Source organism: Puntigrus tetrazona, chromosome 9, assembly GCF_018831695.1.
Source record: "Puntigrus tetrazona isolate hp1 chromosome 9, ASM1883169v1, whole genome shotgun sequence".
In the NCBI taxonomy this organism is placed as follows: domain Eukaryota; kingdom Metazoa; phylum Chordata; class Actinopteri; order Cypriniformes; family Cyprinidae; genus Puntigrus; species Puntigrus tetrazona.
In genome coordinates this window covers 10,558,598-10,580,809 of record NC_056707.1, presented here as the reverse complement: position 1 = coordinate 10,580,809, position 22,212 = coordinate 10,558,598, and the positions used below count along the sequence as shown (strand labels likewise).

The following is a 22,212-nucleotide window of genomic DNA, read 5'->3' as shown; positions in this document are numbered from 1 at the left end:
ATTAATAGTTTAATCTGATTACTTCCCTCAAATGTTCCGGTAATTGATTTGAAACGTAATATCTCGCATGGAATTGATCCACGCTCAGTCCCTGTGATGATGCCCTCCAGAAATTGTGTGTCAGTGCTGCCCTCAAAAACCATAATCGATACCAGAGAGGAATTTAATCCAACGATCTATAAAACATCTTGAGCAGGACTGGAATCGATAGTCCTCCAGTTGCATTAGAGGTTATACCACATAACGGTTCCGAACCGCTGAAATGAACGCAGGCGAACATATACCAGAGCAATCAACTGCTTCAATCAGCCGGTTTGTTAATCAATCAATACACCTAATTATGTTATCAATGGCCGTGAAATTGCAATAACTGCAACATTGGACAAATGATACGCCAGTTGTCCTGATCCATGGTTATGAAAAACCTTTATGTTCTTCTCTGGACAAACGTGACTGGATGGATGCAATAAGAAACTGTAACCATAGAAACTGAAGAAATGCTCTGCAAAATGCTAATTACTAACTGGCACCTGGGTTTGGCTGATTTATGATTTATTTAATCAACATAGTTCAGAAGTCAAGAAAGCTGAGGAAGTGTCTCACTAAGCATCCCGCTTGATCATTTTAGAAACAGCCACCTGGGAAGATTCAGAAAAATTAATCTTGGCCACTGTTATAAAGATGGTAAGGTCATTTAATTTTTTGGTGAAAAAATAAACATTCTTTACATTTTCAACAGTCAACTCCCCCAACACCAACTTAAAAGATAAGTTCACGTCCAAAATAAAAATTTACTGATAATTTGTTGTTAAGAAGTATATAGTTTTAAAAAATGACGTTTCACTAGATAAGACCCTCAGCTGGGGTTGTGTAGAGCCTTTTGTAGCTGCAATTTGGACCTTCTACCCATTGGCCTCCACTATTAGTCCCCTATATGGACAAAATCCTGGATTGGTTTCCTCAGAAACCCTAATCTCTTTGCAACTGAAGAAAGAAAGACCATCTTGGACTGCATGAGGGTAAGGAATCTATCAGAAATCTTCTACTCTGGAAGTGAATTTTTGCTTTAAATTCATCATTATATTCAAAGGGAATCATGATCAAGACAAATTATGATTAATGATTAATTCACCAATCAGCCGTATCCCAACTAAGTCATTCATAGGTTGTTTGCAGGAAACAGGTCACCTCTCAAGCAGTTCATCTCTCAGAACTACTCCACTACTCCAGTCCAAGTCACTCGTTCTCTTGATATGTGACTGCCGAACAGGCTCTGATAAGCACAAAGAAAAGATTACAGTTGACCTCTCTACTCCAGAAGGTTGTTTTTCTCAACACAAGCTTGCCTTCCAGAACTAAAATATCATAGCCACAATAAAATATTACAACCACCTGTTTCCTACGAATCAACTAATCATTTAATTCGCTAATTTCAAAGAAAAGGATGTTGAATAATTCCCTCTCTGTCACCGTCCATATAAAAGTCAAATGAAAAAATTGTGAAAGTCAAAATGAGATTACTGTTTATGAGTTACCAATTACTATTACTACTCAATCAGGATACACTGCAACAAATGTATTGGCACTTCCTTCCTGTATTCCTTACTTCCTTGAAAGGAGACTCATGAAAATCAGACCTGTTCAGAAAACCTAATATAGATACAAGCTAGTTAAATAAACATAAATGTAGTTTGTCTAACGCTAGATCTTCTGTCTCCACAAGTTGAGTTTTAGCTTTGTGTGTTCTTAATCATTAAATTTTAAAGTTCCTTTCCGAGCCAAATTAACCTGCCAAGTGTAAACCATCACACCAGATGGACACAGACGGATCCTGCAGCGTTTGTTGCATCTGCTCAATTGAGCTTCAGACGAAACGTCACACTGAGGTCGTTCATTACTCACACTCGTCACTCATGTATCCAAAACCCAAATTTAGACCACTTGTTTGGCCAGAGATGACAGATCTGACGTACATAGGCAGATGACAGGCCGTAAAAATTGGAGAAACTGGACAACCCTCCACATGCCTGTTACTAGGACTTAACAACGGGCTTCGTGTTCATTTTCACAAGCTGTGAGAAGCGCGGACGGGCGCAAGAGCAGCTCTCTCATGGCAAAACATTAAAGTGAACTTACCTACGAGTCCCTGCTTGTCTAGCTGTAGAACACCTATCAGATGTGAAAACTTAAATATCTGAAGAGCAGATCAACCTGCTCAAGCAGAACATCACTCCAGGCGTCACTCTTGTAAAAGCTGACGAGCTAGTGCTGGTTAATATCCTTTTCTGTAGCATTTAATTATCAGAAAATTATATCATACAATCAGGGGTTCCTTCATAAAGGCAAGAGAATGAATCACTGCTCCTCGTCTATTCCTCTTATCAAACCAGATAACCAAGAGTGTTTTGTTAAGATACATATTCTCATCTCTCAAAATGTAGCATCACTCATCACCTACATATAGCACCTGAGGAAAACTCGATGCTCTTCGGGATGCATACGGCCGTTAATCAGTGATTTACGTTATAATTTTAAAAGTAGAAATATTTTTGTTATAAAAACCCATCAATCTTGTTCAGAGGACATGTGATAACCTCCCGGGAGGTTAATAGGTTAGTTTTCCCACACAGTACTTCTATATCTGATTTAAGAATAATCATGGTCACCATCCAACAGCATTACCAAGCTTGGAAGAGCCTTGAAAAATTATTAAAGATAACTGACTGTGTAGTCCGAAAGAAGAAAGTCATATACACCTTGGATGGTTTCGGGGTGAGTAGCCTAATTTCATGTTTAAACATAGATATGAATACATCACATTTACAAACCTAAAACATACAGTTTTGTAAGTTTTTACAGATGCTAAAACGTACAATTTAGACGTATTTTAAAGTGTAAAATTTTAGTGCATTTTTCATCACTTTGTCATTTCTATCATTTTAATCAATATTTAATTTTTTAAACCCCTTAACATAACCTCAAACCTAAACCTACCCATTTTATATAGAATATAAAAGGATATAAAATGCAATTGACCAAAATATGCAGGAAAAACTACTAATTTTGTAGCAACATAGCAATAGTCGCTAATCTTACCTCTAAACCTAAACATAACTATCTTTGTACAGTATAAGAAAAACAGATAAATGCAATTGCTCATTAATCATTTATTTATTATTGTTTTAGTGTCTGTAAAAATGTAAGTAAATTTATTTTTTATAGAACTCTATTTTACATAAAATTGCATACAAATTATCATGAGATCACTTTGGTAGGTTATGGTGGCAATTTCATTTTGGGGTGAACTATTCCTTTAAGACACTTATAGTTTTATATGCAGTAGGCATTCAAGGTCAGATTTAAGGTTTAGGTTTTAAGGTACAGTTCAATATCTACTCCTTCAAGTTCAAGTGCATGATTTGCTTCAAAGAGCTGTCCCTGGAAATGTAAAGTTCATTACTGCTCTGAGGTCAAGTTGATCAAGTTTCTCACTAGAATTAACTTAAATTAACCCAAATGAGAGTGCACTCCTGTTAATATTTATTCCTGAAATTTAACTTTCTGTGCTATTAACCTCTGGCCCAATCAGACGGTGCATATTTCTTGTGCATGCTAACAATTTAGTAAATGTGAACTCTGTGCGTTTTCATATTAGCTAAGCGCAGCTGGGTGTTAATCAGTTTTTCTTTTTTTTTTCTTGATATATTAAATTAAAACAAACAAGTACGCTTCTTTGTTTGGAGACACCCCAAGAGCCTAAATTCACTTCACTGAAGATGCAATACAGTTTTCTTTTTTTTTTTCATCTTTAACACTGGACAGATATACAGTATTCACACTCGTAGCTGTATTATGAAATGCTTCAGTTATGTTAGATTTATTTATTTATGTTATTATTTATTACTCATTTGTTTTCAATTTCAGTGGTTTATAATAGTTTTTCCCTCCGTACACAACATTAAAGAGGAAATTGCATTTTCAGTGCCTGTGAAGGCCAATTCTTAATATTAATGTGGAAAAAAATAGACAGACATATGAGCTTGAAAATAAGGTGTTTATAGAGAGGCTGCGGCCATAGAAGTCATTAAAACTGCATCAAATACTCAAGTGGAGAGGAAAGACTTCTTGTGATGCACAAGAGTGACAACGGAGTTTGTCATGAAGACTTTAAATCACAAAGGTTTCTACTGATTCTGATGATCTTAACAGACATGATAAAGAAACAAAGCATGCATTTAATCAAGATATATATATGTGGGTATATATAGTTGACATAAAAATTGGAAAAAAATGTAATGCACAAATACAAATACACAAATGTATCTTCATTCTAAAACTTCATTCTTATCTGTACAGGGATAAAAACTATTACCAACTAAAGCCCTATTCGCACAGGATAATTACATGCTGACCTCTAGTAATTTTTAATAATCGCAGAGGTTGTCTGTGATTTTAATCCTGTGCGAATCTGCCATATCTGTAATTTTTAAAGTAAAAATACCCCTGCAAATGACCTACTATATTTCACTTAACACAGGTCTGAACATCTCTGTGATTTGGTCAGCATTTTGAGGTGTCATATCATTTTTTATCTATTTTTCATCTTTTGCAAAAAAGGATGGCTGCAAAGAATTTTAATATTTAATATTTTGCGTGCTGGGCTGTATCAATATACAACATACTACTGAAAACCATCAGAAAAACAAAAACAAGAAAGATTAGACAGAGATGGAAGACATGTATAGCATCATGCGGTAACGAACATTCTTCTTTTTACGATAAATAATATTATGCGAAACTTTGACATCATTAACAAGTCTGTAAATTCAAGTAAAATCACAGGCTTCCATCTCCCGTGCGAATGCGCCACACAGGATTCAGATGTGGAGGGGTAATTTCTAAAACACATGAGGTCTCTAGATAATACTAATCCTGTGTGAACAGGGCTTAAGAAAGCTGGTTTAAGAGCACACCAGATTTATCTGGTTATTTAATTTGTCTGGTGGTCTGTTCTTGGCCAACCAAAAATAAAAAAAATAAAAAAAAAGTCAAGAGAAAGCTCATCCAGCCATGAAATTGATTCTGTAATAACAAACAAGGGGGATCTGTTTCTCTCTACTGTTAATCAAATCATTTCAGAGAAGATGAAAGTAAAATCATTAGCTTCCAGCACTACATTACATTCGCTTACCAACCTGTTGTCCCATTAACCCTGAAAACTGCTCAATAGCTAATTAAGGCAATTACTCTGAGCATGACACCACACTTAATCAAGAGTGACGGAATCATCCATATTGGTAGCTTCATTATCAGCGGCAGCTCTTGGTTGGAGTCTTAATACCAAGACTGTGATAAAAAAGCAGGAGTACAAATGAATCCTGCTTAGCTTTAGGCCAAACAAGCGGGAGATGAAATTTTGGAACGTATCTGAATATGCATCCAATAAGATGTAACCTAATTTTCTAGCTGCCAGTGCATAATCTGAACATAATTACTTTAAATTCCTCTACTGGGACATCACGAGCTGTATATGCAAAGAAAACGCATCTAAATCAAGTTCAAGCATCCCTGTCTGTGGTCCAGAAGAATCAAGTGCTGTCTTTGTATCTTCTAGTACTATCTCTGCCTGCTGTGGTCTGACACCTCTTGGTCAGCGCTTCCTCTGAGAGCACAGTGTGACAGACACCACTCAGGGAGGCCCTGTTACAAACCATCCACACTGAGAGTATTGATTTTTTTTTCTTCTGTCTCATCAAGCCGCTCTCGCCAGGACTTGAACTCAGCATTGCCCTTCATACAACAACTCGGTGCACAACAACTTCGAATGTGTGCTGCTACACCAGTGCTGCGATTTTTTTCTAACCAAAAGGTACCACTGTTTTTGGAAAGAATATTATCTTTTTCTAAGGCTGCACTATGAAAATGAATGATGTTTAGGTTGGGTTAGGTCTAGATGTTGATAAAACACAATCTAATAGGCAGATAATTAATAAATCATTTAAATAATTTATTGCTGGTTTCCAGTCGTAGATGTATCCCTTCTAGTCACAGCAATGGATAACTCATAATCACTTGTATTTACATCACTGTAAGGGGAGGTTTAGGGTTGGGGTAGGCCTAGACCTTAATAAACCATATTTTGACAGGTAGCATTTTTCCTTATCAAATTGTACTACCTACTGTTTTCATGAGAGGTAGCAAAATCTGACACCAGCTCTTCTATACTCTTAAAGAGATTCTGTCAAATTCTATCATGACATTCTGACATTCATTTATCTTCAGAACACAAAGTAAGATATTTCTGATAAATTCAGAGAGCTCCCGTAGACATCAAGAATCATAACACAATCAAGGCTCAGAAACATAGCAAGAACCTAACAATGATCTTGAGACAGATCTGTCATCATTTCATAAATAAAAATTGCCATCACCATCAATAAAAGCACATGTCCAACTTTTATGCATACAGTATATTCGCAATGCAAAATATGTATTGTCGCCACATGTAAACTATAATGCCATATATATTTATATATATACAGTATATATAAAATATTTGCATTCATCATCTAGCTCTAACCAGCTATGACTATAATGCATAAAATATTCTAAACATTAACACCATGTTTTTCTGTGAAGCTGCATCGCGGAAAGTGGTATACAAATACATGATTTGACAAAGAAAAATGTCCATTAGTTATTTGAGAAAGCCTCAGTCCAGCTAAGGTGAGTGACAATGGACACACAATAAATATTTCTTAAGACTCCCAGATGAGTTGCATTAGCAGAGAGGATGAAAGCATTGCTGGACAGCTTTAACTTTGATCTGCTTTCATTAAACAGGAGCGCTGGACAGGTTTATTGCTGTGATTGCAAGTGCCGTACAGTAATTAAACACAGCAGCAGTGTTACCCTCCTCTGCATGTTGTTTGTCTTCTTTATGTGGAGCGAGAAACCATTCATCAAAGTCATGTATAAACAAGCATCTGTCTATGTTCATTTCGAATTTCAAAACCCAGAGGAACCATGTTGCAATGCCAATGTTGATGAAAAAAAATATGGTCAATGTGGGCAGAAGAACAGAAAACAGAAAAAAAACAAAATTCCTTTAAACATGCAACACCTTTAAATAAAGTAAAATACAAAGCATAAAGAAACTGTCTGCCAGCGTATCTTACATTTTTACATCTATCAAACAATGTATGACTTCACGTAGGCACACACAAAAAAAGCATATAATAAGATTATATGTTTTTACATTAAAGGGATAGTTCACCCAAAAATGAAAGTTGTGTCATTAATTCATTGGAACACAAACTGATTTAGATTTTTTTGTATTTAATCAAGAGTTTTTTGATCCTCCCATAGACAGCAACGATCCTTGCATGTTCACGACCCAGAAAGGTTCAAAAAGTAGTCCATGTGACATCAGTGGTTCAATTTAAATTTAAATTAAATTTAAATTTTTTGAAACAAAAATAATAATAATTATTATTATTATTATTATTATAATAAACTAAAATAAAATAACTTTATTCCGAATTTTCTTCTCTACCTTTTTAATATATTTTACAATAAAGTTTCTACCTCTGATTCTAAGTTTAATTTTTAACAGCCAATACTCCAGTCTTGAGTGTCACATGATTTTTCAGAAATCATTCTAATCATAATTCTAATCTTCATTTATCCTAATCTATGTTTTACATCCTAATGTTTCGGTGGAAAACATGATCTGATATCTGAGTTATTATGATGACAACTGTTTGCAGGGCGTCTTTATCTTCATTCTACTCATAAATAAAGCAGCTTGGTTTTGAAACTCCGATGTGGGAAACCTCAGGTGGCCATCTAGTGCGGTCTTTAATGAATACATGCAAAGACAAAGTACCTGTATTTGAGTCCGACAACAAATCCATGCACGTCTGCTGAGCTAAAGAATGAATTCATCACACAATTAAAAACTAAACACATTTCGCATGACTGACCGCCATGCGGGAAAGTGGCTTTTAACCACTGTTCCCAAAGGCCGCTGACACTCCCCTACTGAGATGTTCAGGCACACAAAAAACACTTTCTTATTGGGCTTAAAGTCTGTACACCAGGCTATACTTTCCTTTGTGATTACTACATAAGTCCAAAACACTGCATATTCCTTAATAATGCAGAAAGCTGCTGAAATGTTAAATACAGTCTGGTACATAGTGTTCACTGCGTATGATTTAAATTGTAATATAAAAAAAAATGCGTATCATATATATATACACACACACACATATATATACACAGTTACCTGACCCCCATCCCCATGTCTGTTTGGTGTTCATTAGTCAACTCACATTTATTTCTATACCACTTTATACAACACAGATTGTTTCGAAGCAGCTTCACAGTAAACTGAAAAATAATTTACCAACTATAAAACAACTGCGATTTGAGCTATAAAGCAACGGTGTTATTATTCAGTTCAATTTAGTTTAACAGCGCTATCAGTATTGCAAAGACACGTGTCGGTCATATTCACACAAACAGCTACTCAAATAGCATTTGCAGGCACATCTTTAATGTTACAGACATCTAATATATAACATATTATTCCGGTGGTGATTTTTCACATAATTTTCCACATACTCTATAAAACATCACTCTGAGAGTCAAATGTCAGCATCCCAGCCAGGTTTCAATCTTTACTCCAGCAAATTAGACCGTGCCAACCAATGAAGGCACCGTCAACCAAGCAGAACGCCCTAGCAACTGCAAATCAACATGCTAAAAACCACTTAGAACACCTTAACAGCCACCCACAGACCACTCACATTTTCTTCAGAAAAAAACTGATATCACATGTGGGAGGCAGGTCTTACTCTACTGATGGTATACAGTCAGCCAATTCTCAAATACTGCCATTATATCGTTATTAAATATTATTAAAGTCTCATAGTGTAATCAAACTAAGCATTTCAAGCAAGCCTTTGAAGCTCTCAAATGAGGGCATACAGTATGTAGCCTTGATAAAAGGAGTGGAAAAAAGAAACAGACTTAATTCCAAAAATAAAAATGATCAAAAAGCTAATTTTATTTTTAAAATAAAACATTCCCACTAATTATTATTATGCAAAGATAAAAGTAAACAGATCCCATGACACCATGAGCAGCAATTTAGCTACTGATAGTGCCTGGCTCTTATTTATTCTCTCTATTGCAGAGCGTGCCATGTGGAGCAATTAGCATTATGTTTCAACATCATCTTATCTCAACACTTCTCAGTCTCCTTCATTATTATATGAACATTTTATTATAACAACTGCCCAACTTCTTTCAGCTTAACGTTGCTGAAATAAATTTCGTTATGTACAACACACACTGAAAGAAAATGGCACCCTTTGATAGACATTAAAGTAAAAAGCACTTAAAGCTCTTTGGTAACACTGAAATTAAGTGCTGTATTTAATGGAAAAAAGTTGACAATTTAGTTTTTTTTCTATGCACTATAGATGCATTTGGGTTTTTTTTTTCCTATGCAGTATGGATGCATTTCTGGACACTATCCACCACCTTTTTGAGCATTATCCTTTGACCCAGATTCATACTATTTCATAAAGAAGCATTTATTTTCAGACACAAGTGCTGAATCTGAATATGCATACTTCTCTATATACTGTACTAGGTTAAAAATGTAAAAATGTCAGATTTCACAATATTGAACAGTAGAAAAAACTTCCCAATAGGTAATCTACTTTCGGGAAGATTCTGAAGTGCACATTCAGTGCAGCTTTTAAATGGCAGCGATAAAACTGGTAGGTCACATAACAATAATAACATAATGAATATGTCCAGATAATTCACATTAAACACATTCATCCTATAGAACATACTTTTTGTAAAATAAGTGTAACAAAGAGAGGAATTAGGCCATGATATACTTCAAACTAAATCGAAGAACACACTGAAATGGCGTCATTTCGAACTAAATCAGGGCAAAACCAAGCAAAAAAACTTTGCTTGATATATATCGGGGCCTTTAGGATCCACGTGCAGCTTTATTAACAGAACAAAGTCTAGTCAAACAGTTGCAGGTTGTTAATGAGAGAGCTAGGAGTAGATCAGAAATCCCAGTGCGTCAATAGGGTTGAGGTAGGCAGCAAACAATTAAGATCTAAGTCAGAGCAATTTAGAGCAGGGGTTTCTAAGCAGGCAGGAAAGAGTCATAAATGAGGTAAACAATCAGAAAGTCAAAATGCATAAGCAAGGAAACGTACGTAAAGGGATAGTTCAGCCAAAACCCAAAATTACTTTTTGTCCGCAAACTAAAGTAAGAGTAAGTAATGGCAGAATTTTTATTTTGAGGTAACCTATCCCTTTAAACAGTCTAAGAAACTGATAGCAGGTGAGGATGCATCGGTCCATGTATGTGTGTGTTTTGAATGCAGTTCAGAGTGTAATCCGGCTAAGACTCAAGCCTACGGTGGCAGGGCAGGAAGACTCTCAAAACCAGTTCATTACGATAACTACATATTTAAAAGATGTACTCAGAGAGCAAGTCATTTTAAATGCAGCCGTTATTTGTTTATATTCTGCTGGCTTAAATTAATCCCAGTCATTTTAGATTTTATACTGACACCTGCTGGCCTGAATGTATTAAGTTTGCCTTTTAACAGCTGCAACTTCTCTAGAAGGCTAATTGATCATCCATTGTATTACCATCAATGTTTTCTTCATTCTGTCTCTCGGCACACAATAAAATGGATATCGCATTAGCTATCTTTTGTTTGTTTTTGTGCTTTGTCCTTGCTCTGTGGTGTGGGAACTTTACAGGTCACCGCAGTTCATTTTTTCTCTCCAGCAGAGATTGCTTGACTGGACTTCTGTTTTTCCGCTCAAACTCATTCTTTCTAGACCACTGGATTGCATACATGATCTATTCTATCAAAATCTGTAATTCATGGTTTCAAAGGTTCACATTCTTGAGATGCACATTTGTGTTTATGTTTTGATAAAAAGGATTACGCACTGGCTGAAGCCATATCTAAACACTGACCACTAAACATTATTGGTAATACTATTATTAATAGCTCATAACACAATGATGTCAACACACGTGAGGTAGATGACCCAAAATGTTTTAATTTGTAAAATGGCAAATCAACATTGCCTTTCCTAAAATGATCAATTTCTCAAGGAAACTGCAGGTTGCACATCAAAGTTTGTGTACTTCTTTGATCACGCTATCAAACAACTGATACAAATGCAAAGATACAAATCAGATGCATTTTAAGAAGTGCTGTGCTTAGTTCAGGGAAACATATCAAATGGTCATGCAAATGTAAGCTGTGTCACATAGAGTCGCCTATTTATAAACATGCAAATTAAAGACGCAATCTGGACAGCAATCTGCTCACTGAGATCATACCCTTTTCTCAAGCACTTAGCTCTCTGCATTTAAAACCACTCAAGGCACATCATGAAAACATCCAAATACACCAAAGACATTTTAGAACAACACCGATGGGCCCATATTTAAGTGGCAGAGCTGCCAGATGTGATAAAGAGAAAGAAAGAGACCAGATCTGAAATAAAAAAAAACATGTAATTTTTCTGTTATTTCTTCTAAACCTGTGAGATTACAAGGAAAGTAGATGAAGCTTTTGCTTCTCATATGTTTCTATGAAACTCATAAAATGTCCCTACCGTACAAATATCCTCAGAATTAGGTGGCTTGAAATACCACACTGTGACAGGGAACTGATCAGATGACTTATTTTGATTGTTTTTTTGTTTTTTTACATATCTTACATATCTGATCTCATACATACAGAGCACAGAAAGACTGCCTTGTTTAGGTTAGTGAAACAGCTAACATCACTTGCAGCACCATGAAGAACTAAATGAAACAAGACTAAAGGAGACAGTTCAACCCAAAAATAAACTTTAATCATGTGCTCATTCTCAAGTATGACTTTCTTCTGCTGAACTATTCTGAACTATTGTATTAAATTTATTTTCAGACTGTTTTTGCTTTTTTTTGTTTGAAAGAAGTTATAGTAATACAGTAATACGTATACAGTAAACAAATGGACAGCCCTTTTGACAAACATGGTTAAAACACACAAAAGTAAGAAGTGATTTCAGCCACCTTTTAAGTTGTTTTATTCTGCATAAGGCAGGTTGCCATGTTAAGATCACATGACCAACAGCATCTTGAAATACGTTACTAGTACTAGTAGTAGTATAGTAAATATACTTTATCAATGCTCAAACACCTATACATGAATATAAATTAAACTATAAATAATCCAAGGAAAACAGGTACTTCGGAATACTGGAATATGTAGCATTAACTTTTTTAGTGATTTTCTCATGAACATTATTGTAGCATAGGCTATTTAACATATATATTTTTAAATAAAAGCTTTTCAGCTAAACAGTATTTTACTATTTCATATATACTGGGGCTGCAGTATTTTCAGCCTTAAGCCTGTAAGGCGCAGCAAAATTGCCAGAGGAGCTGGACAGTACAGGTCAGTCAGATTTAGGTCCGCTGATCAGATTAGGTGTTATGAAGGTGACTCTATTTTGGCCCCTTCCCTGCCATCACCCACCCACTCGTCTCTTCATATACCTGTCAGCAGGGCCACACCAAATAAGGAAATATGACATTTTACCATGTGGTGGTGATGAATCACGCTTGTAGTGACTTACTTTGTACAAACACCTTTGGTCAGGCCTGACTGATCACGGTTGAAAAATAACGCGCAGAAAGCCTCTGAGCTGGCATTTTCCCTGTCACAAGTTGATCTGTCAATCCGTCAAATAAATAGGGCTTCAGGAAAGTGGTGAAAAGGGAGTAAATCCCTGTTTGCAGCAACACTGACATCTGCAACACTAAATTTGCACTGCACTGGCTTCCTTCCAAAATAAAAGACGATAAAAATAAGACTCACTGGTATAGACTTGGTTACCACGCAAAATGAGGTATTATCGTGTGACGGGCTTGAATGAAAGATATTTCCTCCAGCATTATATCATAATCATCACTGAACAAGTAACACTGACAGTTCTTTTCCACGTCTGCTCTATTACTAGAAAGATATCTCAAGATCTTGTTTCAAATACTTGGGCCTCTTGTAAGCAATTCTGGTAGATCCCAGGAATAGACTCGGAATCTAATAACTAGACAGCTCTGTGAAATCTTTTGGCTTCAAAATGCGCTATTTAACACAGGAAATAATTTTAACCCACAAGGATTCCTAAAAAGGGACTGTTTACGCAGAGAAAAAAAAAGCCACCCACAAGAATTATGCTGGTAACTCAAAACCAGAAGTTTGTCTTCCTAGAATAGCAGTCCCACCATTAAATGAAACTTTATAGCTTGCATATAAAGGTTGAATTAATATTAGCGCTTTAAATAAAAATACAAAATGTGCATTGCTGCTTTTGAACAAAGTTGAATTTCCTGCCCCATAAATTTTCATTGTAAGTGCAGTAAAAAGAAAACATGCACATGTCAAAAATAATTGCTAGTTGTAACCTGTAGCAAAAACAGCAAAACTTTTTGATTCTGGAAGATTTTTACAGAGCAGTATACATATGACCAACCTGGGAAGTGCAGCTCAGTAATTATTTGAAGAGCGCATGGTCTTCTAACAAATAGCAGTAATTATAGCTCACAGTATAAAGGCAGTTTGTTCTCCGAAGTACAAATATTCATATATAGTGTATATTCCAAAGGGTTGAGAAGTAAACAGTGTGATTCCCAGCATGCCTCACCCTTATGTGACTCATCTGTTATCAAATCTATGTTTAACATCATTACATTGTGCTCAGCTTGATTCTGAATATAATCTGTAATGATGCTCCAATTTCTGCTATGGTAATTGTGAGAACAGTTAAACATTTGTTTCATGAAGCCAATCATGGATCAATCTAACAAATATGACCCAATCTAAGATGTCAAACAAAACAATTATAGAACTTGGCACTTGTGCCAACACATTAACAGAGCAATTTATTTTAGTTTAGGATTTTTCCCATTTGAAATGAACCGTTGAGTTTGTATGTTCTTGGTCTGTAGTAAGATACAGGAAGAAGAGATGAAAATACAGGTAAAATTTTCACTGACCATTTTTAGGCAAGCTTGTTGGTTTTTACATGATTTTTTTGTCAGCTGTTTGGTCTCTTTAAAATGTTATAAATAGTATGGAAAATAAAAATGAAAACTTGTATTAATACGCAAAAATGTAACTTTGGCAAATGACATGCATGTGTTTGGCATGCATATAATACACAGTGTCCCCATGCATGATGACACGAAATTTGTTGGCATGCATATAATATGCATTTTTCTCGTATATATGATACGCATTTAATTCTACCATCATGCAGCATAGACACGCAAAAGTCCATTTTTGTGTATCAATACAACACGTTTTTGTTTTTATTTGCCATACTTTTTATATGCTCTTTCTTGAGGACAGGTAGGTTTAGTATAAAAACGACTGTTTTGAGTTTATTGGCAAAACTGCTTGTTCAGTTTGCTCTGAATCAATCAGACACTTTGATTATGTTTTGTTTGTTTAGAGTGTTTTTTTCAGTCTGGACAAAACAAAAAAGGCACTAAGTGAAGTGTCTATTTTCCCTCAATACATTAAAACTAAATAGCCTGTCATCCTCATGTTTGTCTTTGCCAGAGATATAGGCCCAGTTTTGTTCAACACCTGCATACTCTCGTACTAAAAGCAATTGCAAATAAAGACTGCATTCACCTATTAAAGTGCATTCATTTTATACCCTATAAACACCATTTAATATTTCTTTATTTTCTGTTTTCTCTTTAGACATCAGCTATAAGTCCATTCCAAAGCTACAACTATATCCAATAAGAGATCCAGTTTAGACTATTTGTGAGTCATATATGCTAAAGCAGCATTTTTTGACAGCAGTGTCAAAAGAGCTGAGCGTCTGCTCTGGCAAGACCTGTCTCATTACACTGAGTAGCTTTCACAGTGCACGTCTCAACCTCTCAAGATTTATACAGATTTTCATCAACATGAAGAGATGCAGGGAGCTAGCAAAATGTTAGTTTGTTAACCAATTTTGGTAAAGAAATCAGGCTTGTTGTATAAAAGAAAGAGCACAATGAAATGAAAGAAATAAACCCATTTGAGTCAATTAACTTGGGTATGTAATTACAGTATACTGTTTAAGACAAGAATACAGCACAGTGAATTGTAGTACGCTGATATACTGTGCTATATAGCTCTTTGGGGGGATAAAAATCAATATTTGGGGTGATTTTGTAGATGAATTAAAAGCATAGATAAACATAATAGAACAAAGATACAAATTCTTCTTCACTGGATCCAATTTTATTGTGCAGACGACTCCAGAGCACACACACACGTCACGCACCGGAGCGCATGCGCCCTCAGATCATTTGGACATGGTAGTGTACAAGAGGTAAAAAAACTATAGAAATACTGTTTGTTTCTCACACAGACCGTTTCGTGTCTTAGGCCATCCATGTATCATTACGATGGGGTATGGTTTAATTTGGATTTCTCTGTGCATGTTTTGTTTTCCTTTCATAGAGGAAGTTCCCTATACCAACCATTATATGACTGAAAGACTACAACGGCTTGACTTAAAAATCTAAAAATTTTATCTAATGAAGAAAAAAAGGCACCTACACCTTAGATGCCCTTGGGGTAAGCTGATAAACATCAGAATCAAATTTTAGCTTCAAAGTGAACTATCTGATAAATCTGTGTTACAGCTACAAAAATCACTGTGTTTTGCTGTTTGACTTACATTCACGGCACAGAAAGCAACAGGAACTTTACACTGCTGTGTACTACTTCTCAATTGTTTACCTTCACCTAATCCAAAACAACTGTGTTTACAAGGATACTTGCAGAGACACGCGTTTTGACAATTTCGAGTGCATGTAATTTCAGGGGTCCAAAATGCGTGCTTTATATTAACCTCCTTGTTATTGAGTCGTGGTGCTGGTCTAAATTTCAGCATGGATTTTTGACTCTTCATAAATGCGCCATAGTCTGCTGTGTTGGTTCCCAAACGTAGAAAAAAATACTGTAACAAAATGCTGCTCCAAACATCAAATTGTTTTTCAAAGGCCTTTTTTGCTCGTATCATAGACTCTAGCTCCAACAGAAGCAGTCGACTCAAAAGATGCACCAACTTTCCCTTTCCTGTCAGCACATAATTATCACAGCAACTGGATTACAGCTTTTGCTCCAGAGAATATGGTGACCTGGATTAATGACACGTGAAAGCAATCTCCAGACCCCGCCGTGTCTAACCCACAAGGGCATGCTCAGCCCAGCACCTAATAAACATCCCACACCAATGAGGATGCACAGGACTCAAGCAGGTCCCTCCAGGCTGTAAATCCAACAAATTTAGTCCCCGCAGCCCCATGCATGCTCAGAACCTGCTAGGGCTGACAGATCTAGCAGAAAGGATCTGAACATGACAACAGCAGCCATCTAACAAGAGCAGTGATGTGTGGAACATACAAGGAGAAACGGGAAGAAGAATTTAAAAGGTGACAAGAAAAAGCGCTTTGCATCCTTGCGTAAGGTGGGTGATGGTGCCTCAGTATTGATCCGAGCCCATGCAGATGCTGACAGTAATTGTGTGTCTCTGTGTTGACTATAATGAATAAAATATCATGCAAAGAGTGTTATTGTGCCAAGAGGATGTCATCACTTTCTCCGTGTGAGTAATAATGGCCCATTAGTGCAGCTGCAGGTTACTCATTACTGTGATTGTCTGGGAAATGAGGAGCTTGTGAATCTATTTGTACTCTAATTGTTGAGGGGGAACGGAGGACCTCGACTGTTCGGAGCGCTGAATGTTTGGCCTTCCATAAGTACAATGGGAGATTTTTCTAGGTCTCATTACATTAGTGTGAAAACCCTAACCACAGAAGCCATGAAAACTTAACACACATTCAGGCACACATGCAAATAGACTGTTTTAATATTGATGAGCTGATGTGTTAATAGATAATGCGACTTTGTTTCACCATATACAGAGGGCAAATATAGTACAAACGAACATTTTTTTTTCTACATGTGTACCTAAGTATTGTATCAAACCCCGTATGTACTTCATTTAGTAACTCTTGCCGCAGACAGTGGAAGTGTGCCTTCAAAACTTGAATTGAGAATGCTATTTAAATTCCAGTTCCAGGTGGCATGATACATATGACGTGATACTAAATTGCAATTCATTTTGAACATAAGCAAGTCTCTTTACAATTATATGAAATGTAAATAAATTCACACAGTATACCAAATTACACTTTAAAAAAACTAAGTTCAGACAAACATAGAATGTTGGCATTGAATAAAATTTATTTTGATGTAAATTTGTATTTCTTATCATATTTAATTAATGCAATTAATTTACTAAAGACTTATTTCCAAAAAAAAAGGAAAGCCAATTCTAACTCACTAAAAATGAATAATATTGTTCTAAATTCTGCTACAGACACTAATGAAGTACTATACATTTTTTTATCAATTCGGAATTATGGTTTTGCCTACTGAACAATAAAAACGACAAAAATAACAAGGGAGGGGCTCAAGTCATGTCTAAGGATCTTAAGGAATTGCAAAATGCCAAAAAAAGACCCTCTCTCTTCATAATTAGCACGAAAACTTTGTAAAATGCATTTTGACCTTTATTCCAGTAAGCAACAACACTGTGAAATCAGTGTTGGGCAGAAAAACAGAACACCGTTTTAATGCTTTTGTGTTCGTAATTATGAACTATAGCTGTCTTAGTGTTTTTTTGTTTTTAACTGCAAACTAAGAGACTGTTTCTGTAAACATGTGCAGATCGTTTGCGGTGCCTTTAATCTCAGAACCTGTGTGCAGTTGGCTTAGTTAATTGCATCTCATTTCAGCAGATTGCACATTCGTGACTGCCCAGAAACTCCATTTGGTTATAATGCCAGGGGACTTGGCAAATTTAATTAGTGCTAAAATAAAAAGAGGCAGAGAGAGGTCCTGAAGAGAGGCAGAGCTATGAAAGAATGAGAAAGGAAGGTGAAAAGAACGAGTCAGGGGTTTTTCCAAATCAGAGGGTTTTATCATCTGAACAACATAATTTAAAAGGATGTGATGCCTATGGGTATACAATACTTGACGCCGGCATCCAAATAAAACCCTGTCATGTCTGAAATTCATCTTAATTTTCCTGTTATATGGTTGGTGGTCAGAAATCACAAGATTAGAATCTTTAATTAAAAACACGTTTACAATGCCCATTTTTCTTACGCAATAGGTTGTATTTCTGCGTGAAATAGAATGTTTAATGTGTAGAAAATTGGACAGGACTTGATCAAACGTGGCCTCGGCTTACTTCTTCAGAGAGGACCTCGCTGAACGGACAATACCTCACTATAGATCCTTATGAGTGGCTCCGAACATATCATGTCACAACCAGCGAGGACCACAATGCAGACTTTATTCCTACTGATAAGATAAACTGAAGCTCTGCCTTCATTTTTCTGCTTTCCGGACAGACAGAAACTCTTACTTTTCTACCTAACACCAATGTGACATATCTCAAACTATATCACACCATGTGAATTCATTTAAGCCAGAGAAGAACTGGTCCCCTCACTGAGCCTGGTTTCTTCCAAAAGCACTTAATAATGATTAATATTTTTGACTTGATGGCACCAGAGATGGGCACTCGAGTTGCATTTGTATAGACTTCAGACATGGCTCAGACTCGAACTGAAATGACTCCGGACTTGACTCAGACTTTAAGTTAAAGACTTGTGAATATCTCTGGCATCTATGGCACTAGCAAATTCGAATGAATAAAGTGAATGCCATCAAGGACGTTTGCTGCCGTACCATTGCAGGCGCAGTTCTATCATTGATTGGATAGAATTGATTGGCTCTTGACAAGTAGGCATTGCATATTATTTATAACAGCTTGCACTAATGCATCATGTACAATATGACCGGCAATGTGCATTAAAAAAATGAATAGTGGTTAGTGCGAATAGTGTTTTTTTCCTGCTCGTTTACATTCTCTAACTGTTGCTTTGTTTTGACAGCTTTGACCTGCAAGAGAAATTCATGACCGTAGAAGAAGACAAACAACCCAAAATAAGAGATCACTTCAACTCTCCCTTCTCATTGACTCTAACAGTGTCTGTTGATCTGCTCTGACACGGCTGACCTTTCCAGGTCCTGCAATGTGCCCGCACTGTTCGTGCCAGGCTAAAAAGGCCACACTATGCCTGAGAAACTTTGCTGCCACATTACCACCCCACCACCGGCAAGAACTACCCTGCATGTTCACAATAACAAAAAAAAAAGAAAAACCCGCACGATGCTTTTGCACTGCTGCACTAATCTGTATTATTAGATTATAGAATACCGTGAGTGCTGTAAATTCCAAGTGGCCTTTAAACACATGAAAAAACGAGGATCGTATGTCCATGAAAAGCTTCCTCCACACACAGAGTGATCCATCTTAACGGAAATAAACAGAGCTGGGTATCAGGATGAAATTTTCATACAGACACCACTTAGCACATGCGGTTCAGAGAGCAAAAGCGCCTGTTGTCAGAAGAGATTTATTTGCGTCTCCTGGTGTATCTTTAGAGAAGCAATGCGAAGCAGCATTTTGAAAGCACAGAGAGAGTGAGAGATTGATTTATGTTTCATTTGGGCTTCGGTTCTCCGTCGCATGCCGACTGTGAACTTCCAGAATGAGTTGGCTGATTCTGCAGAGATGAATCATATAACTGTGGTCTTGCCGTTTTGGGGTATGTGTGTGAATTTCTCTTCACCCCATAAATGTCTCCTCTCTGAAACTTCCTTACAGGCGACATGCGTTTTTATAGCTGTTCCTCAAAATGAGCGCTTTAACATTTTCTTTCATTACAATACATGTAGGCCTAGCGACTAATTATTTTGATCCGTATGCTTGGCGGCTGTTAAAGTGAGTGATCGGTTGAAGTTTTCATGATAAAAGAGCAGAACTGACACGGACACAGCCAGTTGTGTCAAACATAATTCATGGACTAACATTAGATCAGCAAGTAGCCGAGGATGACGACAGAGCTATTTTATATGCTATTTACGAGAACGACATTCACAGGCACTAAAAACACATATGTCTTTTATTCACAGGCACTTATAAAAGTGAAAGTCTGCATATTTTTGCCATATTAAGCCATCATTATACTTAGTAAACAACTAAAATAACTTTTTAATGGCTTGCTTGTCCAGACTGGCACTGTCAGGTTTATAGATGGAAATGCTCGACGGCTCAGCTCGGCTTTATGATACCTCGTTTAAAGTTCATTACAGCACAGGCTCTCAGTCATTTAAACGGGAATGCAGAATCCGAGTAAGAGAGCTATGGTCACAGATACTGTAGAAAATAACATTTTAGGCTTGGCATTTAGTCATTTTGACCGGCTCTCTCTTTATTGTGCATTTTAATGTGTTTGCCATAAAGCATGTTGGGTGATAAGTTAATAATATCACTGTCACATTAATCACATCACTGAATGACACAGAGAGGCCACAGGCAAAGAAAACCCCCAATTATACTGTCTTTTCTGACATGGTGAATATAACTATTTAAAATCATATGTGAAGTAGATTAATCTTCACATGAAGAGAAGACTAATGGTGGACTAAAATACCTTCTGAACAGTGAAAGAAACATCGCAGAGGGCATAAAATGGGAAAATGGATTCATAATGCACAGATCTCTTTGGAGAGCGTTTGTGTGGCAGAGGAAATATGTTAAATTAAGTTTACCTTAAATACTTAGTTTCAGGGGTGCAGTAGTGGTTGGCACAAATTTTGACTCAGATATGTAAACTCTCCAAATGACATCCCACTAAATTAAACGGGACTGAAATCTCTGAAGGAGATCTGAGTGCACTGTGAACACAAAACTTTATTATTTCACAATAACAGTCACACACAATAAGAATCTTAGATTCCCATAGCAGTGTATTTTTGTGGTAAGCAAAATAAGAGCTTTTTATTGATGGACAAAAATAAGGCCTGGTTACTTTCGAACCCAGGTTTATTGTGCGTGAAAACAGAAAGGGGTGTGAGTGCAACCAAAATATTTCCACTACATTGCTTAAATTACTACTTAATGGTAGTAAAAAATATTTTCTAAATTGTAATCGAAGATTATAGAGTATGGTTTCCAAAAACAATACTATGCAGCCTTTTTTCGAAAATGTTACTTTAATTGTATTGTAATGCCGTTTCTTTTCTTGTTTTAATGTTTTAAAAAAAAAGTTGTTCATACGTCAAATTTTTCTGTATATTGCTTTGTTTGTTTGTTCATAATAATTAGTGGCTTAGTAGTTGTAGCAGTACCTATTAGTAGTCTTATTAATGAGATCTAAGCCCACTTTTCCAAGAGTGTGAAAGCCATTTTGGTCTAGTCAAAGTGGTCTGAGTGGACTCATGTGTGAAAACACCCTCAGACTACATTTTACACTTCATCATTACCTTCATTAGAGGCAACAGAGCGGCAAATGAATTCTCCGAATTAGTTTATGAGAGAGAGAGAGAAAGAGGGAGGCGCGTTACCTCTTGCGCTTTGGAGGCTGCCTTTTGTCCATTATCACAGGCACGCAGTTGGTCAGTTCCGTCCAGTCCGCGTGCAATCCGCAACTCCAGCCCGTGGAGAACCTCGAGAAGAGCCATGACTCCTGCTTGCCGGGCCGGTGGCACGTGCATTTCTTTTGTCCCGCTTTGCAGTCGCACGGCTGCTCCAAGCGGATATTCCTGACCAGGTGCCTGCCGAAGGTGGTCCCGCCTGTCTTCTGAATGTGCAGAAACACAATCACATCGTCTCCCTTGATGTTGAAATCGACGTCGCGTGTCAGATCGCGCTCCGTGAAGTTGAATTTGGACGCACATTTAGTTGGGCTGTCTTCCTCCGGGTCATCGGTGGTCGGGTCTGGAGTGGACGGGGGACCGATCCTAACGAGTTTGTCTCCTGTCCTGAAATGGCAAGCCTGGCCGCCCGCCGGACAAATATACTGGTACCCAATCATGACAAAAAGAATGGCTAAAATTGGGATGAAAATCCATTTGTTGGGTTTCTCATTCATTTTAACACAAGGAAATTCTTCATGCAGTTAGTGTGAATCATGATCTCCTCTCCAGGTCTTCCTCCAGGACG

The 22,212-nt window shown here is 36.8% G+C and overlaps 1 protein-coding gene across 1 annotated transcript in view; it reads right to left on the bottom strand.

Annotated features, from left to right (window-relative positions):
- Positions 1–22,169, bottom strand: part of hs6st3b (heparan sulfate 6-O-sulfotransferase 3b) — a 43,851-nt gene extending 21,682 nt beyond the window's left edge. Inside the window, exon 1 of the mRNA XM_043248815.1 lies at positions 21,615–22,169. Within this exon, the coding sequence (XP_043104750.1) occupies positions 21,615–22,141 (527 nt within the window). The 5' untranslated portion in view covers positions 22,142–22,169. The remainder of the gene's footprint in view (positions 1–21,614) is intronic.
- Between the last annotated feature and the right edge of the window lie 43 nt (positions 22,170–22,212).